The following is a 14,094-nucleotide window of genomic DNA, read 5'->3' as shown; positions in this document are numbered from 1 at the left end:
CACATAGAATATATATAACTGTATTACGCCATGTATTGCAATTATAGAACATATAGAATATATAAAACTGTATTGAGCCATGTATTGCAACTATAGACATACAGAATATATATAACAGTATTACGCCATGTGTTGCATTTATAAAACATAAAGAATATATATAACTGTATTACGCCATGTATTGCAATTATAGAGCATATAGAATATATATAACTGTATTACGCCCTGTGTTGCAATTATAAAACATATAGAATATATATAACTGTATTACGCCATGTATTGCAATTATAGAGCATATAGAATATATAAAACTGTATTACGCCATGTGTTGCAATTATAGAACATGTAGAATATATATTACTGTATTGAGCCATGTATTGCAATTATAGATCATACAGAATACATATAACTGTATTACGCCATGTGTTGCAATTATAGAATATACAGAATATATCTAACTGTATTACGCCATGTGTTGTAATTATAGAACATACAGAATATATATAACTGTATTACGCCATGTGTTGTAATTAAAGAACATATAGAACATATATAACTGTATTACGCCATGTGTTGCAATTATATAACATACAGAATATATATAACTGTATTACGCCATATATTGCATTTATAGAACATACAGAATATATATAACTGTATTATGCCATGTATTGCAATTATAGAGCATACAGAATATATCTAACTGTACTACGCAATGTATTGCAATTATAGAACATATCTAATATATATATATATAACTGTATTACGCCATGTATTGCAATTACAGAACATATATAATATATATATAACTGTATTGAGCCATGTATTGCAATTATAGAACATACAGAATATATATAACTGTATTGAGCCATGTATTGCAATTATAGTTCATACAGAATATATATAACTGTATTACTCCATGTATGGCAATTATATAGCATACAGAATATATATAACTGTATTAAGCTATGTATGGCAATTATAGAACATATAGAATATATATAACTGTATTACGCCATGTGTTGCAATTATAGAGCATACAGAATACATATAAATGTATTACGCCATGCATTGCAATTATAGAGCACACAGAATATATAACTGTATTACTCCATGTATGGCAATTATATAGCATACAGAATATATATAACTGTATTAAGCCATGTATGGCAATTATAGAACATATAGAATATATATAACTGTATTACGCCATGTGTTGTAATTATAGAACATACATAATATATATAACTGTATTACGCCATGTGTTGCAATTATAGAACATACGGAATATATATAAATGTATTGCGCCATGTGTTGCAATTATAGAGCATACAGAATATATATAACTGTATTACGCCATGTATTGCAATTATAGAACATACAGAAAATATCTAACTGTACTACGCTATGTATTGCAATTATAGAACATATAGAATATTTATATATAACTGTATTACGCCATGTATTGCAATTATAGAACATATAGAATATATATAACTGTATTACGCCATGTGTTGTAATTATAGAACATACAGAATATATAACTGTATTACGCAATGTATTGCAATTATAGAGCATACAGAATATATATAACTGTATTACGCCATGTATTGCAATTATAGAACATATAGAATATATATAACTGTATTACGCCATGTATTGCAATTATAGAACATATAGAATATATATAACTGTATTACGCCATGTGTTGTAATTATAGAACATACAGAATATATATAACTGTATTACGCCATGTATTGCAATTACAGAACATATAGAATATATATAACTGTATTACGCCATGTGTTGTAATTATAGAACATACAGAATATATAACTGTATTACGCCATGTATTGCAATTATAGAGCATACAGAATATATATAACTGTACTACGCAATGTATTGCAATTATAGAACATATAGAATATTTATATATAACTGTATTACGCCATGTATTGCAATTATAGAACATATAGAATATATATAACTGTATTACGCCATGTGTTGTAATTATAGAACATACAGAATATATAACTGTATTACGCCATGTATTGCAATTATAGAGCATACAGAATATATATAACTGTATTACGCCATGTATTGCAATTATAGAACATATAGAATATATATAACTGTATTACGCCATGTATTGCAATTATAGAGCATACAGAATATATATAACAGTATTACGCCATGTGTTGCAATTATAAAACATATAGAATATATATAACTGTATTACGCCATGTATTGCAATTATAGAGCATATAGAATATATATAACTGTATTACGCCATGTGTTGCAATTATAAAACATATAGAATATATATAACTGTATTACGCCATGTATTGCAATTATAGAGCATATAGAATATATAAAACTGTATTACGGCATGTGTTGCAATTATAGAACATATAGAATATATATTACTGTATTGAGCCATGTATTGCAATTATAGATCATACAGAATATATATAACTGTATTACGCCATGTGTTGCAATTATAGAATATACAGAATATATCTAACTGTATTACGCCATGTGTTGTAGTTATAGAACATACAGAATATATATAACTGTATTACGCCATGTGTTGTAATTATAGAACATATAGAACATATATAACTGTATTACGCCATGTGTTGTAATTATAGAACATACAGAATATATAACTGTATTACGCCATGTATTGCAATTATAGAGCATACAGAATATATATAACTGTATTACGCCATGTATTGCAATTATAGAACATATAGAATATATATAACTGTATTACGCCATGTATTGCAATTATAGAACATATAGAATATATATAACTGTATTACGCCATGTGTTGTAATTATAGAACATACAGAATATATATAACTGTATTACGCCATGTATTGCAATTACAGAACATATAGAATATATATAACTGTATTACGCCATGTGTTGTAATTATAGAACATACAGAATATATAACTGTATTACGCCATGTATTGCAATTATAGAGCATACAGAATATATATAACTGTACTACGCAATGTATTGCAATTATAGAACATATAGAATATTTATATATAACTGTATTACGCCATGTATTGCAATTATAGAACATATAGAATATATATAACTGTATTACGCCATGTGTTGTAATTATAGAACATACAGAATATATAACTGTATTACGCCATGTATTGCAATTATAGAGCATACAGAATATATATAACTGTATTACGCCATGTATTGCAATTATAGAACATATAGAATATATATAACTGTATTACGCCATGTATTGCAATTATAGAGCATATAGAATATATAAAACTGTATTGAGCCATGTATTGCAATTATAGAGCATACAGAATATATATAACAGTATTACGCCATGTGTTGCAATTATAAAACATATAGAATATATATATAACTGTATTACGCCATGTATTGCAATTATAGAGCATATAGAATATATATAACTGTATTACGCCATGTGTTGCAATTATAAAACATATAGAATATATATAACTGTATTACGCCATGTATTGCAATTATAGAGCATATAGAATATATAAAACTGTATTACGGCATGTGTTGCAATTATAGAACATATAGAATATATATTACTGTATCGAGCCATGTATTGCAATTATAGATCATACAGAATATATATAACTGTATTACGCCATGTGTTGCAATTATAGAATATACAGAATATATCTAACTGTATTACGCCATGTGTTGTAGTTATAGAACATACAGAATATATATAACTGTATTACGCCATGTGTTGTAATTATAGAACATATAGAACATATATAACTGTATTACGCCATGTGTTGCAATTATAGAACATACAGAATATATATAACTGTATTACGCCATGTGTTGTAATTATAGAACATATAGAACAAATATAACTGTATTACGCCATGTATTGCAATTATAGAACATATAGAATATATATAACTGTATTATGCCATGTGTTGCAATTATAGAACATATAGAATATATATAACTGTATTGAGCCATGTATTGCAATTATAGAACATACAGAATAAATATAACTGTATTACGATATGTATTGCAATTATAGAACATACAGAATATATATAACTGTATTACGCCATGTATTGCAATTACAGAACATATAGAATATATATAACTGTATTACGCCATGTGTTGCAATTATAAAACATATTATTATATAGAATATATAAAACTATATTACGCCATGTATTGCAATTATAGAACATATAGAATATATAAAACTATATTACGCCATGTATTGCAATTATAGAGCATACAGAATATATATAACTGTATTACGCCATGTGTTGCAATTATAGAACATATAGAATATATATAACTGTATTACCCCATGTGTTGCAATTATAAAACATATAGAATATATATAACTGTATTACGCCATGTATTGCAATTATAGAACATATATAATATATATACGTCATTATTTGTGGAGTGGTGTTGAAAGGATTAAGCTAATAAGCAACACATATAAAAGATTGATTTGAATATTTTTTGAAACATGTTATAATCTAACCAGTTGATCTAACTGCTGATAATGAGATTCACGCTGTCTTAGATTGCACGAACCTAGAGTAAAAATTGCATGATGTCAATTTCTGGAAACAATCTCAAAATACAATGCGAACATTAACAGTTTGCTAAAGCAGACCACGTTTAAAGGACTGAGTTCAAAAGATAGTTTTATTGCTAAAAGGTTTTATTTATAGAATTATCGAAATTTATGCTTATTCCTCAATGTGTTTTTTTTATCATCGTCGTCTGTGACAATGTTTGCTTCTGTGTTTCTTTTTTCGGCTTTGATTTGGTAATTTCTTAACATTTGATTCAAATGAAATATTCTATTCAAATCTATTCTATAAACATAATACGAATATTGTAGAAAACAAGTATAAATATTGTACGAAAATAATAGTTTTAAATCAGTGCTTGAATTTTGAAATGTGAATTAGATGCGCAGATTTGTTTTAAATGTGTACAACTCATTCTCGGGACGGTTATAGCTAGCTAAATCAGAATTGGGACAAATTTGTTAGAACAGAAGTCAGACTGGAAGTAAACTTGAAAAAAAAAACACAATTTGTAGTAGTATGTAATATGAACTAAATGAAATACACCCACATTCCTAGTCTGTCAGAGAGTTCAGTGAAGTACATAACTTGTTTATCAATCAATGATCACGCGAATATTTTTTGTAAAACAACATCAAATCCGGTGGTTTAAATAAAACTAATACATATTTCAGAATAATATCATACACAGTAAAATCACCTGTCGACTAACCATAAATACTTTATAAGTATTTATCTAAATTCAAATTTATTTGGAAACGACGAATTTGAGCAAAATGCTAAACATATTGCTAGATCATTAAAGTATACTACGTGAAATTAACTAAATGTTGATATTGTGACAATAAAATAGTCAACCGTCAAGAACTCTGAAAATCAGGGTTTAGCTTGGTTAGAATTATATGTCATTCTATACTTGTGACATAATATGAAACGCTTTTATCGCAAAAAGCCCCCCTTTGAATGAATGAATAGTATTGTTATAGAATAATATATAATACATGATTTGAAACCTTAAAGTTGAATTTAAAAAAAAAATATTGAAAAGATAAAAAAGACTTGTTACAAAACAAAAACAGGAATAGTAATAATATTTCTAAATGCAATTACATATTTGTGCCGACTAGGTATGTAGCGCCCTCAAGTGATATGTGTGCATTTACTGCTGATTTATGTGTCCAAGTTTACGATTGGTTCAAATCCATATTCATAAAACGCTGTATGTATAACATTAATAATCTATAGGAGAAATCATCGTATAAAGTGGGATACGTCATATGCTAAGTATGGCAGTACGTCATAATATTGTGTGTGCTACACAATAAACCCGTGTGAGGTTGGTGTGCGACAAGCCACAGTACCCGTATTATTTAATTGGGAAACAGAATTACTGGTATATCATGGTAATTTAATGGTCGCAATATATACATCCAATGTTTAGTTGAAACAACTAGCAAACAATTCTTCGAAGCCAACTTAGTCTGGCTGGGACATAACGGGAATTGAATTGTTGTTCTTCACGTACATCTATGTTATACTTATATTTATGTGCGATGTATGTATGTGTTTTTATGTTATATAGTCCTGATAGAATAGTGCAACTGACACTTAAACACAAGCCCCATTAGAATTTATAATAGCCAGTTACATGTAGCCCGTCTACACAAATATGGGCATTTTAACAGTCTGGCAACTATCGCCAGTGAAAACAAAAGCCGAACACTCTCATGAAACGGTACTTTGAACTAGTTGTTGAAACTTCCCTGAACAGTGTAACAAGACTTCTTCTACATGTGCAACATATATAAATTTGGTTGCTCGGGAATAGGTTTAGGTTTAGGAATAGGTTAGGTTTGTGCTGTTTTCTCGATTTTAGCTGTTTTCACCGACTCATGCATAACCCATAGAAATACATCGAGCGTTCAATCAACATAGAACGTGGCGTAGCTCGGCCCCCGAGAATACATGTTACGTGTCGGACGAGTGCTGTTGCCTAGAAATAGTCGAAAACAACATTTTTAATGCAGAGTTAATTATCATAATATGAATCGCGCCCTCTAGCCGTAACGCTTCTGTAACGTACATAGGGTTCAATGAATGTCCTCCATACTTCGCCATTTTGCTAGACACGAATTATAGAAAATGTTTTATTCGAAATGACAGAGAATGTCTTTTGTAAGTGTTCTGATTACGTCACATGTAAAGGGCGAGTTAACAAGACTCAAACTGTGTACCGGTATCTATAGGTACAGTATCAAAGCTATTGAGAGTAAACTGTATACTACTGTTTGTGGTTGACACAACCTTCACATCAAATGGTATATTATTTTGCGCTGCTTCCGATGGAGATGAGAATAAGCCAGAAGTTCTGATCAGACTAATCCATTGTGAATCCTTCCATACATAGGTAGACTCAATTGGATATGCATTATCATAAACGTTAATCATATAGAACATCGATGAACTCGAGCTTTGTACCTACGAATAAAAATATATAACTTTGTTATCACATTGTTAACAACTTTAAATTTAAAGTCAGACATACGGTACATAGCAGTATCATGTTGTGACGTTTTATCACAGGAGATTGTTTTGTTTAAAGTTGAAAATTGAATGCAAGTAATGGTGATTGAAGTTCTGATGTCTATATATTCACAACACCTAATCAGACTGGGATTCAGTCGACCATCAGAGGGCCTCTATTTGCTTGTATGAATTCATCAACAATGATTCTCACCTGATATTTGACATTGCCTACACCCGGGCACTCTACTGGTATTGCAGACAATTGAAAGGGACTACTGGAACCACTCGCAATGATATCACGTAACGAAACTGGGACAATCATATCTTCGTTGCTGTTACAATGCACCCCGCAGTCTGACACGACTTTGGCAATGACGGTTCCTGTATCGCCAATCAGCTTATAACACGAACCACATACCTACGTAAACATAATATCTGCCTATGTCAATGCTAATAAATACTGCTAAATTAGATCACATTGTCCCATGTTTAACAGTATACTAGTATTTATGTATGTACAATATCGTTTTAGACGAATACTAATAAATCTGGCAATACACTAAGACATAAAAGAACGTCACTAACCCATTTTAGCAATATATTCATTTTTCTACCATACTATACAGGATGGCGACTCATAACTGGTATACTTACGGCTGAATTCTGGAAGTCGCTCATGCCGATCAATAGTTCACCAGAGAACGGAGTTAGCGTGCACCCGCTAGTAGGAAAATCCACCATGTTCACGAAAATAGCAGAAACATGAACAACTTCACCAATACAGCTAGTTTCTGTAATGAGGAACAATGTTAGATTAGATAGCAGCAGTGAACTCAATATATGTTTGAATTCCATAATGAATTTAAAATGATCACTATAGTGGTTATATGAATCAACTGATTAACCGTATTCTAAGTAACGACGTATAAGTGGTAGTTGATAAAGGTATATATGTATAAGTAAATGATGACGTAGTTACTGAATACACACATACCATATGGTGAGTGGAATATATGTAAATGATGACGTAGTTACTGAGTGCACACTTACCGTATAGTGAGTGGAATGTGTGTAAATAATGACGTAGTTACTGAGTACACACTTACCGTATAGTGAGTGGAATGTATGTAAATGATGACGTAGTTAATGAGTGCATACTTACTGTATGGTGAATGGTGTGCATGTAAATGATGATGTAGTTACTGAATGCACACTTACCGTATGGTGAGTGGTGTGTATGTAAACGATGACGTAGTTACTGAGTGCACACTTACCGTATAGTGAGTGGAATTTGTGTAAATAATGACGTAGTTACTGAGTGCATACTTACCGTATAGTGAGTGAAATGTATGTAAATGACGATGTAGTTAACGAGTGCACACTTACCGTATAGTGAGTGGAATGTATGTAAACGATGACGTAGTTACTGAGTGCACACTTACCGTATATTGAGTTGTGTGTATGTAAATGACGACATAGTTAATGAGTGCACACTTCCCGTATGGTGAGTTATGTATGTAAATGATGATGTAGTTACTGAATGCACACTTACCGTATGGTGAGTGGTGTGTATGTAAATGATGACGTAGTTACTGAGTGCACACTTACCGTGTGGTGAGTGGTCTGTATGTAAATGATGACGTAGTTACTGAGTGCACACTTACGGTATGGTGAGTGGTTAGTATGTAAATGATGACGTAGTTACTAAGTGTACACTTACCGTATGGTGAGTGGTGTGTATGTAAATGCTGACGTAGTTACTGAGTGCACACTTACCGTGTGGTGAGTGGTGTGTATGTAAATGATTACGTAGTTACTGAGTGCACACTTACCGTGTGGTGAGTGGTGTGTATGTAAATGATGACGTAGTTACTGAGTGCACACTTACCGTATGGTGAGTGGTGTGTATGTAAATGATGACGTAGTTACTGAGTGCACATTACCGTATGGTGAGTGGTTAGTATGTAAATGATGACGTAGTTACTGAGTGCACACTTACCGTATGGTGAGTGGTTTGTATGTAAATGATGACGTAGTTACTAAGTGCACACTTACCGTACGCATCGCAGTTCTCACCAGTTATTCCATCTGTACATTTGCATATGAAACCGGTTTGATTACAGTCGTATTCGCACAGTCCGTTATCACATATCGATTCTGTACACCCAGGATTTGTCTGTATGAAGTAAAAGATTACGATATTGATTACCACCTATAATAAAAAAGCAGAATGCAATGACAGTTCGTGTTTTTTTTCCAGAGAATCAATACATATGTGATTAGTTGTTAAAGTACTTTTCACATCTGAGCATCGTTGCAATGCTTCTATTTGTTCTGAGCATCGTTGCAATGCTTCTATTTGTTCTGAGCATCGTTGCAATGCTTCTATTTGTTCTGAACAGACGGCCAAATTGTATAACTAAACATTGTCTTCGTATCAACCTCGCTATGGTGAAATAATATATAAATAGCAAACATGTACCTTCTCTACAAGCATTGAACATTTACGCTTTTTACACTAATTACACGATTTTACGGACAATTTGACGTTAATATAATATATCGTATCGGTAAATATATATATGCTGCGGTGTGCACTCGCCAAATAAAAACTGAAGTTTTATTACCATGGTGTCCTAGTTTGTTGATGTATTCATTAAATGTGTAACCACCTCATAATAAGATATCAATGCTACAAATACATACTACCATTATTATTTCAGATCTATGCTTTTAAAACGACAAGAAAACCACTGGAGCGTTTTAATTTCAATTCGATGAAATACGATATATTACCACGCTCAAATAACCATGACAATACAGGCGAGGCTAAGAAACTGATTCGATCTTCATACACGATATGAATGCAGCAAAGCCGCAATACGTGAAGTGAATTTTTAGGATTTACCTAATATGTAACCAGTGTGCAAGACGAAAACATTCGTGATACTGTTACACTCACAATTGGCAATGTACACGAGAATTTTTCACCGTGTTGCCGCGAGCTGTTGATGTACATTTTCATTGCAATATGCACAGAATACAATTTTTTGTATAGCCACGTACACTATCATATGAAATGCAATGGAAAACATACAATCCTATCCAGAAGGTACAATACCTGATTCAATACATCTGAAAACTATCCACTTACAAAATAAGATGATAACAAATTGGAAATTAAAATTACATTTGAAGAGTTTGTTGACCCAGCGTTTAGTTTAATTACATGTTTTTAACTGTCGATATACTTCTATTGGGTATTTACATAGAGGCGTGTGGAGTGGTACTCAAGTGATTTGGTTTTCAGTTAATAGGATGAGAGTGCGTCTTTATTTGACAAATTTCCTTGATGTATAGATATATGTATATATCATGCGAAGCCATCAATATGATGATACTGTTTAACGACGTAATTACTGTACATGCAATAACCATTTGTAGTATGTGGTGATTGACGTTTGTAACCATTGCTATGCAATCTCGTTTTTGCTCTATTATGTCCTCTACGATACGTGACATGAGGGCAAATTATGGGATATGTTCGTATGCATTCTTCGTCAAAGTAATGTCATTGGAACGACCTTCACATGATTTGTCTGTGTATATGTGAGTATCCATCACTAGTACGCACATTAACTATTATTTTCCATTTTTCTCTTTGTGTGAAATCAACATAATATACGTCATCGAAACCGTGCTCTGGTTCCTGCTTACTGTACAACTATGCCAAGTTTGTTTCTAACTTTATGGGAGATGAGGGTCATCTAGTATTGTTATGACTACCATTTACCTCACAATATGTTCGTTTATTCACGCATTCTTTCGTACTCATACATTATTGAAATTAACTACATTAAAGTACTTCAATACTATTCACAAGTCACATCACTTCCGGTTTATTTTGTTTTAATATGCTTCTAGATGAGAAAATTATAATATGAACAAATCGCAAATCTCTGTTTTATTAGTTGCTTCTTAACGACAGTTACACGATGGAAAATGTCATTGCAATTGCAGACTATAATGATTGACACTTCACAGTCAGCTTTATAGTGATAATGTTGGCATATGTGGTATGTACCGTGCTCTCACTAATAAATAAAATTCCACCAACTACTTAAAAAGAAATTAAATATCATAATCTTGCAAACACATCAGGCGTAAATATGGCGTAAATATACGCTCAACGACACTGACTCGAAGATAGCGAGGCAATGTTTCGGTTGACCATAAATTCCTGCATTTTGTTTAATTTTTCAAACTAGTATTAATATTTACCAATTCTGGTCATAATAATAATAGGCATAAATATAAACTTGTTGGAATCATGAAGCTAATTATTTTTCAGCTTTAACCAAGCAACTTATTTCGAGTTTAGCAATGCATACAGGTCAATAGGCAACGCTATTTTGTTTGTTTTTTCACACATAATGAGAAACGAAATACTTATGATAAAAAAAATCATCAGAATGTTGTTCAATGATAAGGCAATCGTTTTCTGGCAACAGACTGAAATTATTTTTCATGCCCGTAGGCAGGATTTTGCTTGGGTCTTTTTACTTTCTTGGGGACCAACGAGCTTCCTGATGGATGTTCTCCTGGAAAATTTTGAAAATTTAACTTTCTGAAATGGCATTTCCTGCGTTTTGAGAGGATTTCAAAGGCTCCCCGCGTAGGAACAATCCGTCATAACCTGGATTCAATCAACTGTTTGTTTCTTACAGTTTGATCACAGTAAATACGTATGTTTGTTTAGAATGCCAATTCTGCTTCCCACAGGATTTAATCATGGACTGCATGTAGCACATTGACCAGTACTGGAACAAGTTTCTGTGCGTGCCGTGATCACTTCCTTCTCCGAAAGTTTTACTGATCGACCACCGACACAAAAACTGGATGCCTCAACGAACGAAAGAACGCTCTTGTTTTTGAAATGTTTTCTCTCTTAGAAATGGGTGAAACATATCATGTTCAGTGGCAGGCTTTATTGCTTTGTCAGCGTCATCTACAGGCCGCCATTCGAGCCTTCCGAGCGCCGTTTACCATAGTAACAGCCAGGCGTCACTTTTTTGACTGGAAAGATTGTCGCGTGCCGGGAGCGAAGCTCACAGCGGTCCAACGCTTTCATGGCATGAAAGTTGTTATTTTATCGCGTGCCACGCCCAGTTCCGAGATTTTACCAGTATAATGCGGATTCGGGAAGATCTTTACCAGTATAATACGGACTCGAGAATAACTAACTGTAAATCACAGGGTTCATCTTTATTCTATGAAAAAGTGAGCAATTTTTCTAGGACTCCAGAATATTGTGCATTAAAAAAACGGAACTTCGAGCGGGGGATGTCGTCCGGGAAACCCCCCACCCGGCTACGGGTATGAAATTTTGAATAGTGTTTCGAGTCATTTTTATCAGCCATGAAACACGAAACGAAACGTGCGTGGCGCCATTTTGAATCTGGCTCAACCCGTGGTGAACTAATAATTCGACTTCCGCAGTTCATGCGCTTCAACCTTCTATGGTTACTTCAGTTCTATTTTTAGTCGATCAATAAACTATTTAGCCCTGAGTACAGTTTTGTAGGTTAGCCTTCTTCGGCTGCTCATTCTCAGTCATGTTGGTTGGCCTTCTCCCCGGGGCCCTCTTCGGCTAATCATTCGGCCCACAGTCCTGATAGTTATAAATTGTATAGACTTGGGGTTCGACACTATGTGAAGGGCTGTATTGGGCGATTTAAGAGGCATTCAGCTTTGCTATAGATTCACACATGTATAATAAGTAATATCCTCTCTTATCACGAGATTGAAATATTGATCAATATCTCCATGCATATATGCGTTATTGTAAAAGTACCCATGGAAAAGCATTTGACAGTACATTCTACGGAGACAGTGATCAATAATTTGATAAAATAACACATTACCAAAAATACAACACGTAATATTCGTCATCCTCGTGCATATTCAAAATATACTGTATGCTTTAGCATGACATTCATAAACCTGAATATGGCTCTAGTTATCAGCCAGTATTCGTCTTATCGACTGACTCCAGGGGAGCAAATAAAACAAACAAGTAGTATTATCAGTAGAGGTAGAAGAGTGCAGAAAACCCCATCGCATTAAAACGCCCGTTAATGACGTCATCATGGAGCAACATTAATCATAAAGACTTATGGACGGTATTATGAAATTTAAGACATTCTAATTCGTCTCGATTTACGTTAACTAGAATTTACAACCAGTTACAAACGAAATAATAGCAAATTTTCTAATTGGGAGAGCGCGTGCGAGTGATCACAGAGGGAACAATGTACTACACGGAATAATTAAATGATAACGTTGTTATTCAACAACACGTTGATGCTCATACCCACGTGTTTACGACGCCATAATAAGGAATTGAATAATAACCTCTGGTACTCCCCTGCAACCAGGCCTCAAATAGGTTACGCGAGCGATACAATTCTGTAAACAATAAATGACCAAATAATAATTGTACTTTTAATTGTGTTTAAAGCGTTTCTGCCAATAAAATATATGAAGTCTATGTTACATTTCACTTTTGATTGTTTGATTTCACTGATGTGGCCGCGACGTGGGTAATAACAACATACCATGTGGCAGGGTTACCATAGTTACGCTCTGTCTAGTTATTACGACATACGTTTGAGTGTTTCTCCTTGCGATCAGTTGACTTAGCGTTATACATAAAATTTAGTCAGCTATATATGCAACGTACAGTAACGCGACAAAATCACTCATTATTTGACGTCCAAACCAGAAATGCTCATCACCGACATTATGTAAAAAAAAAACTAAAAAAAATGATTATACTCAGCTAAAATAACATACATTATCAATAACGCTCTCATGAATGCTGACAAAGTCACGTTTACTTACTCACTCACATATACATGCGCGATGATCTAAAATCATGGGGTCACGTAATATATGTTTATGGGATTACTCA

At 33.0% G+C, this 14,094-nt stretch overlaps 1 protein-coding gene across 1 annotated transcript; it reads right to left on the bottom strand.

The window, feature by feature from the left end:
- Window positions 1-5,982: 5,982 nt before the first annotated feature.
- On the bottom strand, window positions 5,983-7,900 carry LOC144363102 (expansin-like protein 5). Its single transcript, XM_078014047.2, has 3 exons — window positions 7,776-7,900; window positions 7,333-7,539; window positions 5,983-7,073 (listed from the first exon to the last, which is right to left on the bottom strand). Exons 1-3 carry the CDS (start codon window positions 7,860-7,862, stop codon window positions 6,807-6,809), a joined length of 561 nt encoding a protein of 186 aa, XP_077870173.2. The 5' UTR covers window positions 7,863-7,900; the 3' UTR covers window positions 5,983-6,806.
- Between the last annotated feature and the right edge of the window lie 6,194 nt (window positions 7,901-14,094).

This window comes from Saccoglossus kowalevskii, chromosome 22 (assembly GCF_978046115.1).
Source record: "Saccoglossus kowalevskii chromosome 22, keSacKowa6.1, whole genome shotgun sequence".
In the NCBI taxonomy this organism is placed as follows: Eukaryota; Metazoa; Hemichordata; class Enteropneusta; family Harrimaniidae; genus Saccoglossus; species Saccoglossus kowalevskii.
Note: the sequence above shows the minus strand (reverse complement) of the source record. Positions and strands in the feature narration are given on the sequence as shown.

Excerpts from the sequence above, each read along its gene's own strand:
- LOC144363102 (XM_078014047.2), bottom strand. The coding sequence starts at position 7,862 with ATGGTGGATTTTCCTACTAGCGGGTGCACGCTAACTCCGTTCTCTGGT. Across the intron at positions 7,540-7,775 it reads GCGACTTCCAGAATTCAGCC|GTATGTGGTTCGTGTTATAA; the intron begins GTAAGTATACCA and ends ATGTTTACGTAG. Across the intron at positions 7,074-7,332 it reads TAGGCAATGTCAAATATCAG|GTACAAAGCTCGAGTTCATC; the intron begins GTGAGAATCATT and ends TTTTATTCGTAG.